Genomic DNA, 22,590 nt, shown 5'->3' on the forward strand with positions numbered 1-22,590 from the left:
CTTTTTTAATATAATAATATATTTTTTTATTATTTCAGCCTGTGTGCGTTTCAAGTCTTCCTGTATCTTCTGACCAGGGTTGCAGAGCCAGCTCTGAAAGTCTGCAGGGTCAAAGGTCAGGAGACAGAGAGAGAGAGAGAGAGAGAGAGAGAGAGAGAGAGAGGAAAAGAGACAGAAAGAGGGAGAGAGAGAGGCAGACGGAGATGGTGTATGTAATACAGGTTGTAAAGTAAAAGGTTAATTAGCTAGCTTGTCGTGTCTGTTACAGTGTTGTTAAGTAAGTAGTAACACACAATGAGCCATGCTGTTCTACAAAAATATTCCATGCCAGGGTGGTGTGATAGATTACCATCCCGTTACCATCTCTTTACCATCCCATTACCACCTCTGTACCACCCCATTACTCACATTAGTGCGAGGAACAACCAGCAATCCCTGATCAGAGGACCTGAGATTCCAAATGTTATTGTATGGCCTCAATGGCTCTGTAATATAGGCAGGTGCCTGACTGTGCAGGGCTCTAAACCTAGTCACAAGAATCTTAAACTGGATTCTAAATTTAATCGGAAGCCCATGCAAATAAATCAGAACTGGTGTTACACGAGACCTTTTTAGAAGACTTGGTCAGAAGCTTAGCAGCAGCATTTTGGACCACATGAAAGTTGTTCAGTGATGTATTGTTAAGACAACTGAAAAGAATTACAATAGTCAAGACAGGAGGAGATAAATGCACGTATAATCATCTCCGTCTTGTTCAGCTCTGCACACAACTTAGTTTAGCGATAATTAACCCTAACCTTGTTAATTCTATATTAATTCTATAATAATTCTCACCCTAACCTCATTGTCACCTTGTTACCACCTCAATATGGACTCAGATACTCCGTGCTATAATAAACATTAGAATGCAGTATATTTTCAGTAGACTCCTTTCAGGAATGATCTGAAGAAGGTAGAAACTGTCTATCCACATGGTTTTACAGTATAATACAGACACATAGGGAAGGGTGAGGCGGGGGAGCTCATCTAATATCAGAGAGTTCAAAACACCTTCACAGCTGTCAATCATTTACCACATCTGCCTCATCTGGCAGGTTTATTGGGTAAAAACTCGACTCTGCATAAAGGTTTTATTCTTCTGCACTGGAATTATTAATCTCAGTAATCTTGGGTAGTGATGTTGACGTTACAATAATACTAATGAATGATGAAGGAGAACAAACCTCAACCATTTCCTCTCCCTGGAGCTCACGCATGTGTGTGACTTTCTCTGTATCTATGATAATTTTCCCTTCAACCATTTGTGCTGTAGCCTGTGGAGAAATACACACACACACACACACACACACACACACACACAGATTTAATATTGTAATGATTACAATTCACTAAAACAGATTGAATCTTATATTTATTGTTTCACTCCTCTTCTATGGTAAATTCTGTAAAAGTGTGTTTGCACATTAGGTTGAGTGTGAAATGGCTTTATGTAGGGCCCTAGATATAGTGTGAGCAGTGAAGTGCACTTGCCCAGGTCTTCACTCCGTCCATGGTGGTGAATTCGCTCTCCTTGCCGATGGTGAACGAGTTGGTGTTTGTGCGCAGTGGAGTTTTAACCGAGATCACAAAGTCCTCACCAGTTTGTTTTATAATAATTAAGGGCTTAATTTCCCTCATCATCTTTGCCATTAGGTGTGGTATGGCTACACACACACACACACACACACACACACATCAAACATAAGAACTGCATTTATTTGATCACTTACATAAATAACCAACAAATGAAGCATTTTATATGGTATGAGGTGATAAACAGTTCTACACTATACACAAATGTTGCTATGGTGACAATTACAGTGAATATATATGTGAAATATCAACCAACAATTTTCAAGCAGAAAAAAATAAAATGAAAATATCTTACAATAATCTGGTTGCATAAGTGTTCACACCCCTTAACTAATACTTTATTAAAGCACCTTTGCTTGTAATTCAGCACTCAGTGTTCTTGGGTAAAAGTCTACCGAGCTTGCACGTCTTCATCTGTCGATTTTATTCCACTCTTCCTTGAAAAAATGCTCCAGATCTATCAGATAGTGAGCAGATCTCCTGTACGCAGCCCTCTTCAAGTCAACCACAGGTTTTTGGGTAGGATTTAGATCTGGAATTTGACTAGGCCATTCCACAACACTGATCTTCTTCTTCTGAAGCTGTTTCTTTATTGACTTGAATTTGTGCGTTGGGTCGTTATCGTGAAAGAAGGTGAACATGTTATTGATCTTCAGCTGTCTAACAGAGGTCTGCAGGGTTTGTTCCAAAATAGATTGGAATTTGGAGCTCTCCATGTCTATCTTAACTAGAACCCCAGTCCCAGCTGAAGAGAAGCAGAACCATAACACGATGATGTCACCACCGTACTTCACTGTTGATGTGGTGTTCCTTGGGTGACATGCTCTTTGTTTTTGTGCCAAGGATTTGGATGTTTTTCTTGTTGTTGTTACTGTTGTTTTTGTTTTGTTTTTCATGAGAGGGCTTCAATCTAGACACCCCATATCCCAGACATGTGAAGAATTTGAGAGATTGTTTTCACATGCAGGAAGTGGATATTCTTCAAGCTCCATAAATTTCAGGAAGATATGAAAAACTCATGCAGAAACAGCTGATCTTTATTTGGGGTTAATCAGAATCACTTCATTGATGACAGGTGTATGATAATTACTTTTGAGCATGAGATTGAATGTGATTGGTTCATTCTGAGTACAGGCACAGGCCCCACTATAACAGGGTGTACATACTTATACAACCAGGTTATTGTACTTTTTTAAATAAAACAATTCTATTTGTTTTCCACTTGAATGTTGCGGATTTCTATTTCACATTAAAAGTGGTAAATGGTGCACTTATATAGCGCTTATATCCAAAGTGAAAAAAGATCTGAAATTATTTATCTTGTTTAAAAAAAAAAACGCCTTGACTTTTTATATTCACTGTAGGTTCAGTGGTACAGTGAGACAAAATCATTTAATTATAGTGTCCTCCTTCATCAGTCAAGTTTATAATTCAAAACTAAATCAGCACATTCTGCTTTACTTAAATCCACTTAGGTTGCTCTTAATAAACTTCTTACACTTTTCTTAACACAGCTGGAGTAGTTGAGACCATTGCGCAGTAGATAATCAGTAGATAAACAGTAGACAATCAGTGGATAAACAGTAGATAATCAGTGGATAAACTCACACACCCCTCACACACACTCTTCAGCCTCCTGCCGTCTGGAAAAAGGTACTGAAGCATTCAGGCTCTCACAACCAGACTGTGTAACAGCTTCTTCCCCAAAGCCATCAGACTCCCGATGAACACTCTGAACTGAACACCATTCCACTCCCATTGTAATATTTGCACATTCCTGCATCGACTCTGTTGCATTTTTTGCTGATACTGTATTATAAAAATATCATATTTCATTTATTGTCACTATTAAACACTTTACCTGGCTGTTTCTGCAATAACTGCTATGTCCATATTTAGTATACGCTAATTTGCTGAATACTCAGTCACTAGCATGTTATGTTTACATTTATACCATTTTTAAATTATATTGTTACTCCTTCGCTCCTGTCTTCTGCACTACGTGTTATATCAGACACTTCCACACTAACACTGTGTTCTGTTCAGCACTACTGTCACTTACTGTGACTATTGTCCTGTTTAGTAGTTACTGTACTGTCCTGTGTTGTTAGCACACGTCTGCTCGTGCACTTTTTGTGGAATATTTGTAGATCTTATTAGTTCTGTGTCTCATGTGGGTAGTGTGTTGTTTTATGTAGCACCATGGTCCTAGAGGAACGTTGTTTCATTTCACTGTGTACTGTACCAGCTGTATATGGCTGAAATGACGATAAAACCACTTGAACTTCAATTTGACGTTAGAACAGTTTACAGCAGGACAGAACATGGCTTTACTACAGAACTGTTGAGAGACTCAGCTGCCAATCATCTCACCAACCACAGCCTTTTATTTATCACCAGATAACTCTTATAAAACACACTTATTATAAGGAAAATATTGAGGAGGATCAGGGTGAGCTGAAAATGTAAACGCTTTACTGCAGCCAACCACTAGAGGGCCTCAGAGACATTTTAACTTCACTTTTTATTCTATTATGACGTCATTGCTTAAAAAAACAAAAACTAAAATCCACCAATAGGAGGAGGGTGAGCGGTTCAGCTACAGATATGGTAGTAGCGATGGAGAACCGTAAAGGAAACATACTAATGGACAGAAACAATCTCCTCATCAGCCGTTTACTGCTGGACAAATGTTAAATAATCACACTGAGTAAAACTGGGTTAATGCAGAACCCCCTGTTATTCTGTGTGAGGACTAATGATGGGAACAGAAAGCAATACCTCGGATTCAACAATGTTGAAGTCAGTGACAGAGAAAAACAAATTAAAGCCACGAATTTAACTTGTTACTGAACAGCTTTAGTGTTATAACAGTCTGTGTCTGAGTGTCAGTTAAATAAACCGTGATTTTAATTGTCTAGGGTAAAATTATAAAGGGAAAGGGCGGGAAGGAAACAAATAAAGTGCAAGAGTGAATGTAAGTGCCCTGAGAGAGAGAGAGAGTGAGAGAGAGAGAGAGAGAGAGAGAGACAGAGAGAGAGACAGAGAGAGACAGAGAGGGAGAGGAGAGAGAGAGAGAGAGAGAGAGAGAGAGAGACAGAGAGAGAGAGAGACAGAGAGAGACAGAGAGGGAGAGGAGAGAGAGAGAGAGACAGAGAGGGAGAGAGAGAGGGAGAGAGAGACAGAGACAAAGAGGGAGAGGAGAGACAGAGAGAGACAGAGAGGGAGAGAGAGAGAGACAGAGAGGGAGAGGAGAGAGAGGGAGAGGGAGAGAGAGAGAGACAGAGAGGGAGAGAGAGAGAGAGGGAGAGGGAGAGAGAGAGAGACAGAGAGGGAGAGAGAGAGAGACAGAGAGGGAGAGGGAGAGAGAGAGAGAGAGAGAGAGAGGGAGGGAGAGAGAGAGAGGGAGAGAGAGAGAGGGAGAGAGAGACAGAGAGGGACAGAGAGAGAGAGACAGAGAGGGAGAGAGAGAGAGAGGAATCCCAGACTACATACTGTATATCCAGTGAAGACCTACACAGGTATTCATTAGAATTATTAAAATTAAATTATCAATAAGTATCATAATAATATCAATAAATATCATAATAAATATTACAATCAATATCATATCATAATAAATATTATAAATATCAATAAATATCAACACATCATAATAAATATAATAAATATTTTAATAAATGTCATAATAAATAGCAATAAATATCATAATAGATATCATAATAAATATTTTTTTGTTAGTGAAGAATGATGGAGAAACTCACACACAGCTTTGAGGAACTCCTCGGGGTCTCCCTGCTCGTACATCTGCCACGATCCGCTAAAATCCACAGCCATGACAAGAGAGAACCTCAACACACACTCGACCTTCTCAACACACACACGTCCTCCTCAACACACACTCGACCTTCTCAACACACACACGTCCTCCTCAACACACGCTCGACCTTCTCAACACACACACGTCCTCCTCAACATATGCTCGACCTTCTCAACACACACATACGTCCTCCTCAACACACACTCGACCTTCTCAACACACACACGTCCTCCTCAACATACGCTCGACCTTCTCAACACACACACGTCCTCCTCAACATATGCTCGACCTTCTCAACACACACACGTCCTCCTCAACATACACTCGACCTTCTCAACACACACATACGTCCTCCTCAACACACGCTCGACCTTCTCAACACACACACGTCCTCCTCAACATACGCTCGAACTTCTCAACACACACACACGTCCTCCTCAACATACGCTCGACCTTCTCAACACACACACGTCCTCCTCAACATACACTCGACCTTCTCAACACACACACGTCCTCCTCAACATACGCTCGAACTTCTCAACACACACACACGTCCTCCTCAACATACGCTCGACCTTCTCAACACACACACGTCCTCCTCAACATACGCTCGAACTTCTCAACACACACACACGTCCTCCTCAACATACGCTCGACCTTCTCAACACACACACGTCCTCCTCAACATACACTCGACCTTCTCAACACACACACGTCCTCCTCAACATACACTCGACCTTCTCAACACACACACGTCCTCCTCAACATACGCTCGACCTTCTCAACACACACAAGTCCTCCTCAACATACGCTCGAACTTCTCAACACACACACGTCCTCCTCAACATACGCTCGACCTTCTCAACACACACACGTCCTCCTCAACATACGCTCGACCTTCTCAACACACACACGTCCTCCTCAACATACACTCGACCTTCTCAACACACACTCGTCCTCCTCAACACCCACACGTCCTCCTCAACACACACACGTCCTCCTCAACACCCACACGTCCTCCTCAACACACACATGTCCTCCTCAACACCCACACGTCCTCCTCAACACACACTCGACCTTCTCAACACACACACGTCCTCCTCAACACCCACACGTCCTCCTCAACACACACTCGACCTTCTCAACACACACACGTCCTCCTCAACATACACACGTCCTCCTTGACACACAGTCGACCTTCTCAACACACACTCGACCTTCTAAACACACACTCGACCTTCTCAACACACACTCTGTTTGATATGCAGGTGTGTCTGTCATTTTAACATGTTTGTTCACAGCAGTCTTAATCACATCCTTTGGGGATGGTGATGGTTTTCATCATCAGGACACACACACACACACACAAACACACACAGAGTTTTGTTTGCATCATTTTGACTCCAAGGTGAGTATTGAGTCCATGACCACTCCTGGGAGAAGAACACACACGTCATTAAAGGCCAATTAGTGAAATGAATGTTTACATTTAGTTTATTACTAAGTGCTTTACTGAACTCTGGTCTGGATTACAGAATCATAAGATTGTCTTCTTTACTATATTATAAAATTTACTATTATTATTATTCAAATTTACAAATGAGAAAAATGTGCACTCAGAATCACAGAATTCCCATTTCCATACACAATCTTTTATTTTACCCACAACATAAATATTACATTACTGTTACATACTTTATTTACACACACACACACACACACACACACACACACACACACAGAGTCTTAACTGATGCTGTTACAGTGCAGTAATGCATCATTTCCTCATTATTATCAAAACCAGCTCTGAATGAATATAAATTTCTCTCAGTTTGTGTTGACTTGGTGCTGTGTGACTCCTGTAACAATGTGCTCATGACAAGAAGCATCTTCATCTTCCTCCTCAATTTTGCTCACTTCCAGGTTGGTTCGATTGTGAGGAGGAGGTTTCTGCTCCTCCACATCCACACCAAAATTTACACCCAGCTTCTGGCCTTTTCCTCCACAGGTGCCATGTTGGATCTTACAGGCTCCATCTCGGTCCGTCTGGAAGTCGTCCCGTTTCTTCTGGATTTTGTTGTCGGGGATTTTCTTGACTCCGTCCTGTCTCGGTTGTGTTTCATTCAGTAGCTTCACCGTGTCTGTAGGAGGAGAACATGGCTCTGTACTGATGATGATGTCACTAACTGCGGGACTGCTCGGGTTATCTGGAGAGAAAAATCATTTCAACACAGTTTTTTTTAAACATTTACAGCGTATCAGTTCGTACAGGAGTTTGTGGAGTTTTGCTGCGTCTTTTTTCAGAATGTGTGATACAATTTGTGGAGTTCTCTTTTCTTTTTTGTGGAAAACTAATTGAATTGGTGAAATCACAGTTGCACTAAATAGTAGTGCCCGATCTTTCTCAGGGATGTTTGTTGGTAAATGAGAGCTTTTAGCTGTACTCATGTTCAATGCACGTGAATCAAAGAGGCTTTGTGCATTGTGATGACGTCACATGACAAGCCCAAATCTGTGGAAAATTAGAAAAATTGCAAGCTCCTCCCAATGTTGCACGTTTCCTTGATTTTGCGTTCATTTCTGTGAGCTCAAAATCGCTAAATCCTGCAGGGACTGACGTTTGACATCATTAGTGTGATAAACTTTCCACTGACACAAACCTGGTTCTGAATCTGGTTCTGGTCCATGATATCATTTTTTTTTTTGCCTTTTTATGTTGGATTAGGTTCTAGTTCTAGTGTTTATTCTAGTTCATATCCTGGTCATGATTGTTATTCTGCAAGTTGTTGTTTTTAATTTTGTTCTACTTTTGGTTTTGTTCCTGACTCTTGACCTGTTTTCTAGTTTTTACTTTGGCTCTAGTTTTGTGTTCTGGCTCTTCATCTGGTTTTGATTGGTTGATTGATTCATTCATTCATTTGCCTGGTGTGGGTCACAGAGAAGGTCAGTCCAGACTTCTTGATTCCAAGGCACAAATTCCATCTCCTCCAGGGGGATCTCCAGACATTCCCAAGCAGACAATTTTTCCTGGGTCTGCCCTGTACTGCCTGAACTCATGAGCTTTTTCTTTCAGTCACTAATTACAGTGATGATGCTGACCTGATCTGTTTGTCTATCTCATGCTCTCTTCGTTCCATAACTCCTGAATAAAATCCCAAGATGTTTAAACTCTTCCACCAGGGGTAAAGTCTCCCCCCTCACCTGAAGGGAGCATTCCACTCTTTTCTGGGAGAAAACCATGGCCTTGGACTTCACATTCAGCAGTAAAACATTCAAGTTTAGGTCAGATGTCAAGTTCAGATGGAGCCAAAAGAACAAAATTTTTGCAGATAACAGGAATAATACCTCTAATCCCACATAGCGCATACCTCTCCACTCTCAGCTGTGTCCATGATATCAAGCAGAGGTCAAGAGCTGCATCCTCAGAGGAACATAAAGAGGGAGTGTCCAGGCCAGAGGGGGTTCCTTTACTGCTTTGTTGTTATTCAGACTTTAGTTAGGTTCTGGTCCCATAGTATGTTAAGTTCAGGTTCTAAGGTTTTTTTAAAAAAATCTATATTTGTTTTGGTTCTTGTTTTGAATCAGATTTTAGTTTAGTCTCTAGTTCTTGTACTATGTCTAGATATGTTTCTACTTCTGATTTTAGCACTGATCTTTTCACTCTTTTTTTTCTTAATTCTGATTTTAGTTCTGGTTCCTGGTTCCAGTTCTTGTTCTGGTTCTAGTGTTAGTATATAAGACGGCCACATGCTTGTGTTTACTTACTGAAGATAACATTTGCTCTCCTGACCGGGGGGGAGAGCCTTTTAGCCGGAACAGTCAAATAGTGACTCATCTGTGGAAAGTGCACACACACACACACACACACACACACAGTACACACACGGTCCATGGTTGTACTGGAGCTGTGGAGTACCACATCACATGAATTTTAAAATGAGATGATGAAATTTCTTTAATACAGTACATAGTGAGAATTCGAGCTTAGCATTAATAATGAGGCGGCATTTAAACATGTGGGTGGGGTATAAACATGTGGGTGGAGTATAAACATGTGGGTGGATTATAATCATGTGGGTGGAGTTTAAACATATGGGTGGAGTATAAACATGTGGGTGGAGTTTAAATATGTGGGTGGAGATTAAACATGTGGGTGGAGTATAAACATGTGGGTGGAGTATAAATTAGTGAGTGGGGTTAATATAAACAGCTGTGTTTTGATCCTCACCCTCCGCTCCATCTGTGCTCTCTGCCTGTGGAGCTGAGCCTCACGCCACTCCACCTCTTCTTCCTCCAGCAGCAGTGTGTGTCTGCTGTACGAGCGCATCTACACACACACACACACACACACACACACACACACAGCAGAAGTGAGAGATAAGCAGAAATGTGTGTGCAAATGTGTGCATGTGTGTGTATGTGTGTGTGCATGTGTGTGTGTGAATGTGTATGTGTGTGCGTGTGTGTGTGTGTGTGTGTGTATGTGTGCGCATGTGTGTGTGTGTGTGTGTATGTGTGTGTATGTGTGTGTGCACATAGAGAGTGTTCACCCTCTGCTGTTGTTTCTGCAGTTTTGCTCTGAGAATGTTCTGGATTGCTGCCTCTTGTTCCATTGTGATCTTCATCCTGTTCTTCCTTCCACTCTGAGCACTCCTGAAAACACACACACATTTTAATATTTGTGTTTTGTAGTGTGTGTGTGTGTGTGTGTGTGTGTGTGTGTGTGTGTATACGTGTGTTACTCACAATAATGATGCAGTAGAGGGCAGTGATGGTTTTAAATTGGCTGCAGTTCCACTCTCAGCCACTAGGAGCGCCTGCTTCCTCTCCAGTTTATTATAGAAGGAGATGAGCTGTGGTTCCTCAGACCTGTCTCCTGAGATCAACCACTTCCTCATGTAGCGCTTATTAAACCGGGTCAGCCTGAGACACAGGGTGCAGATAGAGGGATGGATAGAGAGACAGATAGAGGGACATACAGAGGGGTGGATAGAAGGACAGATAGAGGGACAGACAGGGGGGTGGACAGAGGGACAGATAGAGGGGTGGATAGAGGGACAGATGGAGGGGTGGATAGAGGGACAGACGGAGGGGTGGATAGAGGGACAGATAGAGTGGTGGATAGAGGGACAGATAGAGGGCCGGATAGAGGGGCAGATAGAGGGGTGGATAGAGGGACAGATAGAGGGGTGGATAGGGGGACAGATAGAGTGGTGGATAGGGGGCAGATAGAGGGACAAACAGAGGGGTGGATAGAGGAACGGACAGAGGGGCGAATAGAGGGACAGATAGTGGGACAGATAGTGGGACGGATAGAGGGACGGACAGAGGTGCGGATAGAGGGACGGATAGAGGGACAGGTAGAGGGATGGATAGAGGGCCAGATAGAGGGACGGACAGAGGTGCGGATAGAGGGATGGATAGAGTGGTGGATAGAGGGACAGATAGAGGGCCGGATAGAGGGGCAGATAGAAGGGTGGATAGAGGGACAGATAGAAGGGTGGATAGGGGCAGATAGAGGGACAAACCGAGGGGTGGATAGAGGAACGGACAGAGGGGCGGATAGAGGGACAGATAGTGTCATAACTCTTATTATAGCATTGTTGTTGGTGTTTAGTGTGTTACTGACTTGTCCTTCCAGTGAAGGTGTCCATAATGACCACAGATACACTCGAATCCCATCAGCACATGGTCAAGAAACTGCACACACACACACAGACACACAAGTTATGCTGTCACAGTAAACACATGTGAGTGATGTGGTGTTGAAGCAGAGTTACCACCCCAACGCCAATTAGTTTCCTTTAACAGCATGTGCAAAAGTGTTTTATTCCTTTTCAGAGCAATTTGCCAATTATTACCGTTTTTATTTATTTATGAATGACACACTGTACTTTTAATCTATTTATAGTTACATTTACAAGTTAGTTCCTGTTCACCAGCTTGTCATGTTACTGAGAAACCGCAAACAGAAAACTTAAATTTACAGCTTTACCTCTGACTGTTACACAGCGCTGACACTGGAGACTCCTTCCATACAGGTTACATAAACATCTCTTTACAGAAAACTTCACCACATCAACGATTACCATCCATCCACCCATCTTCAACCGCTTACTCCTTTTCAGGGGCGCCGGAGTACCCGGAGAAAACCCCCACAGCACAGGGAGAACATGCAAACTTCGCACACACAGAGCCGCGGGAATCAAACCCCAACCCTGGCGGTGTGAGGTGAACGTGCTAACCACTTAGCCACCGTGCACCCCCAGCAACGATTACAACATTTTTAATCTGTTTAATCATTTTTAATGCCGTACATGTCCCTGTGAACGAGACGTTACTATAGAAACGATGACGTATCAGAACGAGCGCATTAATATAAACCTGCACTATTGTCACAGCTGCTGTTATAGAGAACTAATTAACACCTTCTGACCAATCACAATCCAGAATTTTAACAGGAGAAACTAACCTGTGTATGTATTTCCTCATTTATTGTAAACTTGGTGCGTCTTTTCTTCTTTACTGCAAGAAGCTCCACCAGCGGGCGGATCGTCATTCCCTGTTTCACAAAACAGAATAAACACATGAAAATTCATTAAGAGGATTATTTATTATATTACTAACATGACAAGGTGAGACATGAGTGTCCTCCAGAGGTGGAGCTGGTGTAAAGCCAGATCTTCCTGTTTTTCTAGTTCTTTCCTAATTCCCTAGTTTACAAACCTCCTGTACTTTTCATTGTTTTTGGTGTTTCCCTGGTTCTTCAGTTCCTCTACATCCCCAACTTCCCCATTTCTCCTAGCACACCTGGTTCTCCTAATATCTCCTACTCTCATTTCCCAGTTCTTCACACTTTTCTGTGAGTACTTTTGATATTCTGTGAGTACTTTTGATACACATACACACACCTGAACAAAGACTGTGAAGAAGATGAGTGTGATGATGGATGTGAGGAACATGTTCTTCATGGGGAAGTGTTTACTGGAGAGCAAGAAGGCCAGTGAGAATGCGATGGCTCCCCGCAGGCCACCGTAGGCCACAATGAACTGGTCTTTACCTGTTAACTTTACCATGCGGAATTTATTCATGACGAAGCTCAGTCCCACCACTCCTACACACACACAGTGATTAATGTGTGATTAAAAGAAGCTTCACCCTCAGACAGACAGACAGATAGACAGAGAGCTGACCCAGTACACGGGAGATGAGGCAGAGGATGATGGTGAAGAAGACAAAGATAAAGTTCCAGTGATGCGGTCCTGCTACCGTGGAAACCCCGAGGAAGATGAAGATGAGAGTCTCACTCACACTGCTCCACATCTTCAGAAAGTACTTTATAGTTGTGTAGGACTTGTGGGAAATGTTGGCCTCCACGTAGGGCCGCATGACCACGCCACATGCAATGAGACTACACACACACACACAAACACACACAGCATACTACAGCATTCTGATAGAAATACAGTCCTGCAGTCTAAATAAATAAATTACTCACGCCATGATGCCAGAGAGGTGGAACACCTCAGCCGACAGGTACGCCAGGTAGCTGTAGAGGAAGACGAAAAGCGGCTCGATGACACGTGAGCGTGAGGTAAAACGAGAGGTGACAGCGGACATGATGCCATAAACCATGCCCACCATGATGCCCCCCAAGGCCACCACCAGGAAGCTCAGCACACCCAGTAGTGCGTCACTGAACTCCACTGAGTCTCTGCCAGCAAACTCCTCCAACAGATGGTACAATACCTAGAGAAAGACTGCACCTTTAACTTCACACGCTTCACCTTAACTCCACACAGTGTACCTTTAACTCCGCACACTGCACCTTTAATCTACTCACCACAGTAACAGCATCATTAAGCAGTGACTCTCCAAACACCAGAATGTGGAGGAGCTCATTAATGTGAATTTCCTCAAAGACGGCAAGGACTGCAACCGGATCCACAGCAGAGGAGATGGAACCAAACAGTAGGCAGGAAAGCAGGTTGACTCCACCCATCTGGACCCCGATCACGTTACACACTCCGTATAAGACCAACCCAACGAAGACGGAGTTCCAGAGCGTTCCCAGCACAGCCAGTGCCAAGATGGAGCCCATGTTCTCACTGAAGGGGCGCAGAGGCAGGAAATATCCAGCATCCAGGATGATGGGGGGGAGGAGACACAGGAAGAAGAGCTCAGTGTCCAAAACAGGAAGTGTTTCACCCAAGAGCTTAATGAGAACTCCGACCATCAGACCAACTATCATCAGCACACAGCTCTCAGTGACAAATCGGGAGAAACCAGGGATGATGTGGAACCCTGAGAACCAAAGCGAGAGCGAGAGAGAGAGACAAAGAGAGAGAGAGAGAGAGAGAGAGAGACCTGAGTGCACTGACAAAATTAACTTCAGCAAAAAGTGGTTAATTAGTGCTCCACCACCTTGAGGAACTCCATCACTGAGAGAAGGTTTTACTGAGGGATTCCCACTGGGAGGCAGGTTTTATTTCCTGCTCAACTCGAGCAATGTGTTCAGTTAACAAGTGGAACTTAACATTCTGCAAACAAGTATTTGTGGTAATGCTATCAGAATCAGATGGAATTTACTGGCCTAGAAATATTACACCTACAATAAATTGTATTTATTTCATTCATCTTAAAGGACAAAACTATTTTATTTTGTTCTGTGCTGGACTGCTCTGAGAACTCCAGGCGGGGGACACGTCTCTACAATTCTGTAGATTTATCCTGCCAGAGTTAGAAATAAAATTTTTAAATGCTTTAATAATTATCCCCTTACAGATTGTACACAGCTCAGGTAAACTAGTTTGTTTAAAAATTCACCCTGTGTAGCTTCTAATATTGTTCTATAGATCTAATATTAGCACTTTAATTTAAAACAAAAACAAGTGTTGAATGTGTGCTTTTCTTACTATATTCAGTTTTGAGACCGATAGTGCTCTTAGTGCATGACCCAAAAGTCTCCACACATCAAGGACTATGTTTCCAGCACCAGGTCAGTCGTGTCTTCATCAGTGGATGTTGGTGGATGTCCACTTCTTCTTGGTTGATCCGCAACTTCCAGTTTTATTTATTTGTTAATAAGTTTGTTAACAGTTAGGTGTGTGATGTGCTCACAGTGTTTCCTGTTAAAGTCCATCGCAACCTTGCGACAGCTTCCTGATACAGCCATGAGAATCATTTCAATATTTTCTTCTTTTGTCAAAAGCATTCTTACTGGCCATCTAAATATATATATATATATATATATATAATCTAAGCATATAAAAATTGGTAGACATTTTGCTAAAAAGTGTTAATTTCTCCTTAGGTATGGAGACTTCAGAGCACTTCTGTAAGTCACTCTGGATAAAGGTGTCTGCTAAATGCCATATATGTAAATGTAAAAATTTTAAAAATTCAATAAAACCTTGATCATAAAAAACACAAACAAAATGTAATTAAATCGAACACTGAGCACAGACAGCAGTGTGCTAGCATACTGAAAACATATAATTCTGCAGTAATAAAATACAGGACAATTAGTGAAGGTTCAGTTTATCATAAGGTATTGGGTGTGTGTGTGTGTGTGTGTGTGTGTGTGTGTGTGTGTGTGTGTGTGTGTGATGATGATGCCATCTAGTGTCAGAGACAAGGTAAAACATATACAAGTTATTACAAATACATTAGGGAATAGAATATTAGAGTCAGTTCCCCGAACTCTTACAGAAGTCACATGATTCACATGTGAAATTTCTGTTATTTACATGTTATTTACACATTTATCACGTGTAGTACGTGTGTATTTTCAACGCTGACATTTCTCACATTATTAATGTTTACTGTGTGTGCGTGTGTGTGTGTGTGTGTGTGTGTGTGTTATCAGTTTGTGTTGGGTGGACCTCAGCATCTGACTCATGCTGATACTGGGGCCTCATGTATTCGTGTCTTCATGTACGCTGAAGGCTAAGAAGAAAATTTCTCAAATTCAGGATTATCTCTTTAATTTGTCATGAAATAACGAGGATCCAAAGTGCTGATCCAAACATCAAAAAACATCACATTAAATAACACCATAATAAAATAATAATAAAAAAAGTGTTAAGAGAAGTTTAAAAATAGCTAAAGCTGGAGCGGACCTCACGAGTTTGGGAGCAACCACAGAAAAGGCTCCATCACCCTTAAGTCTTAGCACGAGAAATAAAAGATAGAAGAAGTTGATTCCAGGATCCTAGTGTTCAGGTAGGAGAGTAAAGGTGAAGGTCAAACTTCAGTCTAAATTCAGAAGTCAACTCTGTAAATCAACTCTTTATTCTATCATTTTTTTTTGTGTCTGTGTCCAACTTCCATTCTCCAAATTCTTATTTCACGACAAATCATCACCACTGAACTTCTACCTGCTCAGTGGTGGTCACTGTAGGACTGCAGTCAGTGATGTTCACCTGTACATAATAACCACTGTTTGTGCTGCTGTTATAGAAAATTAATCAACACCTTCTGAACAATCACAATCCAGAACTCAGCAGTGGTGTAATAATTCATATGAATATATTTGCATATTTGAATATTCGTGTTGGTCTGATTATTATGAATGAGTGATGAATAAACTCACCGAGCTTCATTAAGGAGGCCAGCAGGATCCACAGACACACCTCGAACGGTTTACGCACGCGGTCATAGTTCACGGTCAGCACCGGCAAGGTGCGCGCTGACTCACCGGTTACCGAGGAGTTCAACACAGAACCGGAAAAAGAACCGGAAACAGAACTGAGCACACCGAGCAAAAGAAGTGCGCACAGGGGCGCGTGCATGATCCTCCAGGTTTAACACAAGGCAACGAATATAAATACAAATAATATAAATGCAGCTATATTCAAACACACATCGCACGCGCAAAAACAGAAAAAAAGAGGAGCTCTCATTCGGAACACACTTCCATTACTTCCGGTCATTAATATTTCATTTTTCCTCCCGCTAATGAGGACGAAGAAACTCCTACTGTAATCTCTCTCTCTCTCTCTCTCTCTCACACACACACACACAGACAAAATTTATCATTTTGTCTGTGTTAATGCAAACACCATAAATTTAGCCAAAGGTGTGTTTTTTATTGGAATTTTAATATTTCGCCCTCATTTGCTTTGATAAATCTATTTTAAACTAAATGCACAAAACAGTTCCACTCAGGACTTTAAGGACAGAAATGTCCCCATTGAAACCCGTTCAAACTGCAATATTTAATCCCCGTTACGTTTAAGCATAAAATCATACATTCTATGTTAATAGGCTTTTATTTTGTTGACAAGGTTTTAAAACACTGATTAAAAAAAAATATTTTTCTGAAGTGTGTAATATTCTCTCAGGTTTAACCTCTGGGGAAAATCCACGCTGCAGACCAACTGATTAAATGATGAAACTATAATTGTGTGTGTGTGTGTGTGTGTGTGTGTGTGTGTGTGTGTGTGTGTGTGTGAACAGTTTGAAAGATAGAAATGATATTGTACTGGAAATCACAAATCCCACCCCATGTATACGAGTCAAAGGAGGTTCCTGAACTTTGAAGATGTTTCCACTGTGTAAAGAAACCAGCATTTAAAGGGTTAAAATTCTGAAAATGAATGAATGTTGGGTAATTATGATCAGAACTGATGCTGGTAAAAATCAAAGTCAGTGAAAGTGGAAAAAAATATTAGTATATAATATTTTTATGCCAGTTTTTGGACATGGACATTTTTGTCCTCATGTTTACATCTCAGAAATGTCAAAACACTCAGTGTTTATGATTTAATCACTTTCATTTGGCAATTAACTGGCAATTGGCAGTTAATTTCTCAATTAACACCTGTTATATTTCCTTTAATAATACAATAATAATTATTTATTTAATATTTCACACTAATTTGTTTTGCCTGTAAGTATTGTAAAGCACATACCCATACATAGCCTTATTATTATTATTATTATTATTATTATTATTATTATTACTACTACTACTAGTAGTAGTAGTAGTAGTAGTATTATAATTATTATAATTAGTAGTAGTAGTATTAGTAGTAGTAGTAGTAGTAGTATAATAATAATAATAATTATTATTATTATTATTAGTAGTAGTAGTAGTATTAGTGGTTTTAGTAGTAGTATCCATTCATTCATCCATCCATCCTCAACCGCTTATCCGTTATTGGGTCGCTCTCACTCAGTGGCTTGCTCAGTTGGGATAAATTCACAACTTTAATATCTGTATACCGTGTTGATATTTCTGTAAAGCTGCTTTGAGACAATGTCTATTGTAAAAAGCGCTATACAAATAAAATTGAATTGAATTGAATTGAATAGTAGTGGTATTATTATTATTATTATTATTATTATTATTATTACTATTATTATTATTATTAGTAGTAGTAGTAGTAGTAGTGGTATTATTATTATTATTAGTAGTAGTAGTAGTAGTGGTAGTAGTAGTGGTAGTATTATTATTAGTAGTAGTAGTATTAGTAGAAGTAGTAGTATAATTATTATTATTAGTAGTAGGAGTAGTAGTATAATTATTATTATTAGTAGTAGTAGTAGTAGTAATAGTAGTACTACTACTACTACTACTGCCCAGGGGGCATCCTTACCAGGTGCCCGACCCACCTCAACTGGCTCCTTTCAACGCAAAGGAGCAGCGGCTCTACTCGGAGTTCCTCTCGGATAGCCGAGCTTCTTACCCTATCTCTAAGGGAGAAGCCAGCCACCCTCCTGAGAAAACCCATTTCAGCCACTTGTACCCACGATCTAGTTCTTTCGGTCACTACCCAGCCTTCATGACCATAGGTGAGGGTAGGAACGAAAATTGCCCGGTAGATCGAGAGCTTTACCTTCTGGCTCAGCTCTCTTTTGTCACAACTGTGCGGTAAAGTGATTGCAATACTGCTTCTGCTACTCCGATTCTCTGGCCAATCTCCCACTCCAATGTCCCCTCACTCGTGAACAAGACCCCGAGGTACTTGAACTCCTTCACTTGGGTTAAGTACTCATTCCCTACCCGGAGTAGGCACTCCATCGGTTTCCTGCTGAGAACCATGGCCTCAGATTTAGAGGTGCTAATCCTCATCCCAGCCGCTTCACACTCAGCTGTGAACCGATCCAGTGAGTGCTGAAAGTCACGGACCAGTGATGCCATCAGGACCACATCATCAGGCCACCAAACCGCAACCCCTCTCCACCATGACTATGCCTCGATATCCTCTCCATGAATATCACAAACAGGATTGGTGACAGCAAAACAGGAAAGCACAGCCCTGGTGGAGACCAACCCCCACCTGGAACAAGTCCGACTTTTTGCCGAGAATCCGGACACAGCTCTCACTTTAGGCGTACAGCGATTGGATAGCCCTAAGAAGGGAACCCCTCACCCCATGCTCCCTTAGCACCTCCCACAGTAAACCCCTGGGGACCCGGTCATACACCTTCTCCAGATCCACAAAACACATGTAGACCGGATGGGCATACTCCCAGGCCCACTCCAAGATCCTTGCAAGAGTAAAGAGCTGGTCCATTGTTCCACGACCAGGATGGCATCCGCATTGTACCTCTTCAATCCGAGGTTCGACTATTGGCCAAACCTTCCATTCCAGCACTTTGGAGAAGACTTTACCAGGGAGGCTGAGAAGTGTGATACCCCTATAATTGGCACACACTCTCTGGTCCCCCTTTTTGAACAGGGGAACCACCACCCCGGTCTGCCGCTCCTTGGGCACTGTGCCCAACTTCCACGTAATGTTAAAGAGGCGTGTCATCCAAGACATCCCCTCCACACCCAGAGCTTTCAGCATTTCTGGACGGATCTCATCAATCCTCGGGGCTTTGCCACTGTGTAGTTGTTTGACTACCTCAGTGACCTCCACCAGGGAAATTGACGATGATCCCCATCAGCCTCCACCTCTTCCTCTACCATAGAGGGCGTGTTAGTCGGATTCAGGAGTTCCTCAAAGTGTTCCTTCCACCATGCAATTACCTCCGCAGTTGAGGTCAACAGCGTCCCATCCTTACTGTTCACAGCTTGGATGGTTCCCCATTTCCCCTTCCTGAGGTGGTGGATGGTTTTCCAGAAACACCTTGGGGCCGACCGAAAGTCCTTCTCCATGTCCTCTCCGAACTTCTCGCACACCCTTGTAACTGCCTCCGGAGTCCTCCGGGATAACACATCCCGGAAGGCCTCCTTCTTCAGTCGGACGGCTTCCCTGATCACTGGTGTCCACCATGATGTTCCAGGGTTACCGCCCCTTGAGGCACCTAAGACCTTGAGACCACAGCTCTCTGCCGCAGCTTCAGCAATGGAGACTTTGAACATTGCCCACTCAGGCTCAATGTCCCCATCCTCCACAGGGGTGCCAGAAAAACTCCGCTGGAGGTGTGAGTTGAAGATCTTACGGACAGGGGCCTCCTCCAGACATTCCCAGTTCACCCGCACTACCCGTTTAGGCTATCCAGGTCTGTCCATAGTCTTCCCCCACCCCTTGACCCAACTCACCACCAAATGGTGATCAGTTGACAGCTCTGCCCCTCTCGTCACCTGAGTGTCCAGAACATGCGGACTCAGATCAGATGATATGATTACAAAATCAATCATCAACCTTCGGCCTAGGGTGCTCTGGTACCACGTACACTTATGAGCCTCCTTGTGTTTGAACATGGTATTCGTTATAGACAGTCCATGACTAGCACAGAAGTCCAACAACAAACGCCCGCTCAGGTTTAGATCAGGGAGGCTGTTCCTCCCAATCACGCCTCTCAGGGTATCTCCATCATTGCCCACGTGCGCGTTGAAGTCTCCCAGCAGAACTATGGAGTCCCCTACTGGTGCCCCATACATGACTCCATTCAGGGTCACCAAGAAGGCAGAATACTCTGAACTGGTGTTTGGTGCATATGCACAGACAACAGTCAGAGCTTCCCCCCTCACAACGCGTAGGTGTAAGGAGGCAACCCTCTCATCTACCGGGGTAAACTCCAATGTAACGGCGCTCAACCGGGGACTTGTGAGTATCCCCACACCTGCCTGGTGCCTCACACCCTGGTCAACTCCAGAGTAGAATAGAGTCCATCCCCTATCCAGGAGTACGGTTCCAGAACCGAGACTGTGCGTAGAGGTAAGCCCCACCAGATCTAACTGGTAGCGCTCCACCTCCCGCACAAGTTCCAGTTCCTTCCCCCACAGAGAGGTGACGTTCCACGTCCCCAGAGCCAGCCTCTGCCGCCTGAGTCTGGTCCGTCAAGGCCCCTGACCTTCACTGCCACCTGTATAGACCTCCCCCTGGTGTTCTTCATAAATATTGTGTAAAATTGTGGACATTTCAAACAGAAATGTGTGTGTGTGTGTGTGTGTGTGTGTGAGAGAGAGAGAGAGAGAGAGAGAGAGAGAGGAAAGAACTGATAAAAGGAAACATCTCAACACTTCCTCTTTTAGATCTTTTTTACCTAAGAACTGCAACCAGAATTACAGAATATCTCTCTGAACACACACACACACACACACACACACACACACACACACACACACACAGGTAAGAGTCTAAGATGTTTTACATTTTGTAGTGTTCATGTTTTATCTGTTGATATTTGATAAATGTCAGAAGACTTGGTGTTTGTTAGTGTTGTGTTACTGCAGTATGTAAACAGCTGTAATAGTGTTAGAATAATTTTTATTGTATGTCTATTGAGTCTGTGATGTTTATTGTGAGGAGATTCATGCTCCAGTTCCTGACTTCAAAGTGATTTGTTTCCATATAATTATCTAATTTAATGATCAGATTCTATTATTAACACTGAATATTAACACTGATTATTAACCCTGAATATGTCAGGACCAGCTGACAGAAGGGTTTTCAGGGCTTCATACTGCAGTGTGTTCTCATTACTTGTTTTGAGATGTTTCCAAAAGTTTAGAGTTATATTGTGTACAGATATAATCAGGTATAATCAGATATAATAAGATAAAATCAGGTATAATAAGATAAAATCAGGTATAATCAGGTATAATCAGATATCATACGATATAATCAGATATAATCAGGTATATTCAGGTATAATCAGATATAATCAGGTATAATCAGGTATAATCAGATATAATCAGGTATAATCAGATATACTCAGATATATTCAGGTATAATCAATGGGAATCTAATTCTGCCCTGCATGCACTGGTTGGTGTTTTACTCTGAACATGTTGGATATTTCTACAGAATTCTGATGCATGGACACGGTGTGATGTTTATCCCATCCAGTGTAGTCATGTGCACTGAGTGGCTACAGCGCAATAGGCATAATGCCATTTTCAAGATTTTACACTACATTCTAATTGAGTTTCTATTTTCTTAAATATTCCTTGATTGTATAAAGAGCTGTTCGTGTTTAGTGTTTTACTCCCAGATCAAAGTTTCCTGTAGCACTGATACTCAGGTAATAGTAGTGTAAAGAGGTAGGGCAGTGTTTCCTAACACGAACAGGTGCCTGTGTTCCTGAGACCTGGCCTTTTTCTTTGTAGATTACATTTTTGGATAGATGACCTGTCAGTCCTCAGTTCTGATAGTGCTACTCACGCAGGTCCAGGTGCTGTTGTAGGCCTTGTGTAGTACACAGGTTTGTATTAAGACCACACTGGGCCCTGGGTCTGTGTTAACACCAAGGGCCCTCGAACCCATCCTGGCACCCTGTGTCATTCAGAAAGCTAAATTTCAGACACACACATACGGGTAGATGTATTATAATAATCTGGGCTACAGATGGATGGGTTGGAAAATGGAGGGTTTGGATGTTTGCTGCCGTTGGTCACTATTTCACCAGAAGTTGTGAAACGTTGCGTTATGCTTCTGCATGTGTAACACGGAACACTTAAAGGGCGTAAACTAAAGCTGTTATTTTTCACATATTATTGTCCATTTTACTACTAACCCAGACTCTGAAGCTACAGATGGCCTATAATATCACCTTTATAGGAAAAAAGTATCACAGAAACTATTAAGCTGTAACATCATTCTTCTCAGCTGAACTGTACAGATCACACCATGATTTTATTTAGTATTTCCTCATCCCTCTGAACGAAATTCCTGGCCACTCCCAACAACCCACGCCTTTCTAAATAATTTTAGATGAGGGTATAAGATGAGGTGATG

At 42.2% G+C, this 22,590-nt stretch overlaps 3 protein-coding genes across 5 annotated transcripts in view; 1 reads left to right on the forward strand and 2 right to left on the reverse strand.

The window, feature by feature from the left end:
- Positions 1-629: 629 nt before the first annotated feature.
- LOC128618311 (fatty acid-binding protein, liver-like) lies at positions 630-6,530 on the reverse strand. The gene is made up of 3 exons (XM_053641844.1): positions 5,397-6,530; positions 1,531-1,703; positions 630-1,313 (listed from the first exon to the last, which is right to left on the reverse strand). Exons 1-3 carry the CDS (start codon positions 5,467-5,469, stop codon positions 1,131-1,133), a joined length of 429 nt encoding a protein of 142 aa, XP_053497819.1. The 5' UTR covers positions 5,470-6,530; the 3' UTR covers positions 630-1,130.
- A 334-nt stretch (positions 6,531-6,864) lies between these two features.
- Positions 6,865-16,450, reverse strand: slc9a1b (solute carrier family 9 member A1b). Of its 3 annotated transcripts, XM_053641842.1 has the most exons (13): positions 16,047-16,136; positions 14,368-15,073; positions 13,296-13,756; positions 12,951-13,201; positions 12,646-12,863; positions 12,364-12,566; positions 11,925-12,014; positions 11,082-11,152; positions 10,199-10,375; positions 10,003-10,105; positions 9,681-9,779; positions 9,218-9,287; positions 6,866-7,659 (listed from the first exon to the last, which is right to left on the reverse strand). In XM_053641842.1, exons 3-13 carry the CDS (start codon positions 13,701-13,703, stop codon positions 7,280-7,282), a joined length of 2,070 nt encoding a protein of 689 aa, XP_053497817.1. In that variant the 5' UTR covers positions 13,704-13,756; positions 14,368-15,073; positions 16,047-16,136; the 3' UTR covers positions 6,866-7,279. The 3 variants fall into 3 exon arrangements, with proteins under 3 accessions (XP_053497816.1, XP_053497817.1, XP_053497818.1); XM_053641841.1 differs by lacking the exon at positions 14,368-15,073 and having other exon boundaries at positions 6,865-7,659; positions 16,047-16,450; XM_053641843.1 differs by lacking the exon at positions 14,368-15,073 and having other exon boundaries at positions 7,520-7,659; positions 9,218-9,357; positions 16,047-16,450.
- Positions 16,451-20,473: 4,023 nt separating this feature from the next.
- Positions 20,474-22,590, forward strand: part of LOC128618188 (procathepsin L) — a 7,190-nt gene continuing 5,073 nt past the window's right edge. Inside the window, exon 1 of the mRNA XM_053641688.1 lies at positions 20,474-20,982. The gene's annotated coding sequence lies outside the window, so the exon portion shown is untranslated. The remainder of the gene's footprint in view (positions 20,983-22,590) is intronic.

Source organism: Ictalurus furcatus, chromosome 14 (genome assembly GCF_023375685.1).
Source record: "Ictalurus furcatus strain D&B chromosome 14, Billie_1.0, whole genome shotgun sequence".
NCBI classification, from domain to species: domain Eukaryota; kingdom Metazoa; phylum Chordata; class Actinopteri; order Siluriformes; family Ictaluridae; genus Ictalurus; species Ictalurus furcatus.

Excerpts from the sequence above, each read along its gene's own strand:
- LOC128618311 (XM_053641844.1), bottom strand. The coding sequence starts at position 5,469 with ATGGCTGTGGATTTTAGCGGATCGTGGCAGATGTACGAGCAGGGAGAC. Across the intron at positions 1,704-5,396 it reads GGAGTTCCTCAAAGCTGTGT|CCATACCACACCTAATGGCA; the intron begins GTGAGTTTCTCC and ends GTGTGTGTGTAG. Across the intron at positions 1,314-1,530 it reads TGGACGGAGTGAAGACCTGG|GCTACAGCACAAATGGTTGA; the intron begins GCAAGTGCACTT and ends ATTTCTCCACAG.
- slc9a1b (XM_053641841.1), bottom strand. The coding sequence starts at position 16,245 with ATGCACGCGCCCCTGTGCGCACTTCTTTTGCTCGGTGTGCTCAGTTCT. Across the intron at positions 13,757-16,046 it reads GGCCTCCTTAATGAAGCTCG|GGTTCCACATCATCCCTGGT; the intron begins GTGAGTTTATTC and ends TTTGGTTCTCAG. Across the intron at positions 9,288-9,680 it reads GAGCACAGATGGAGCGGAGG|ATGAGTCACTATTTGACTGT; the intron begins GTGAGGATCAAA and ends CACTTTCCACAG.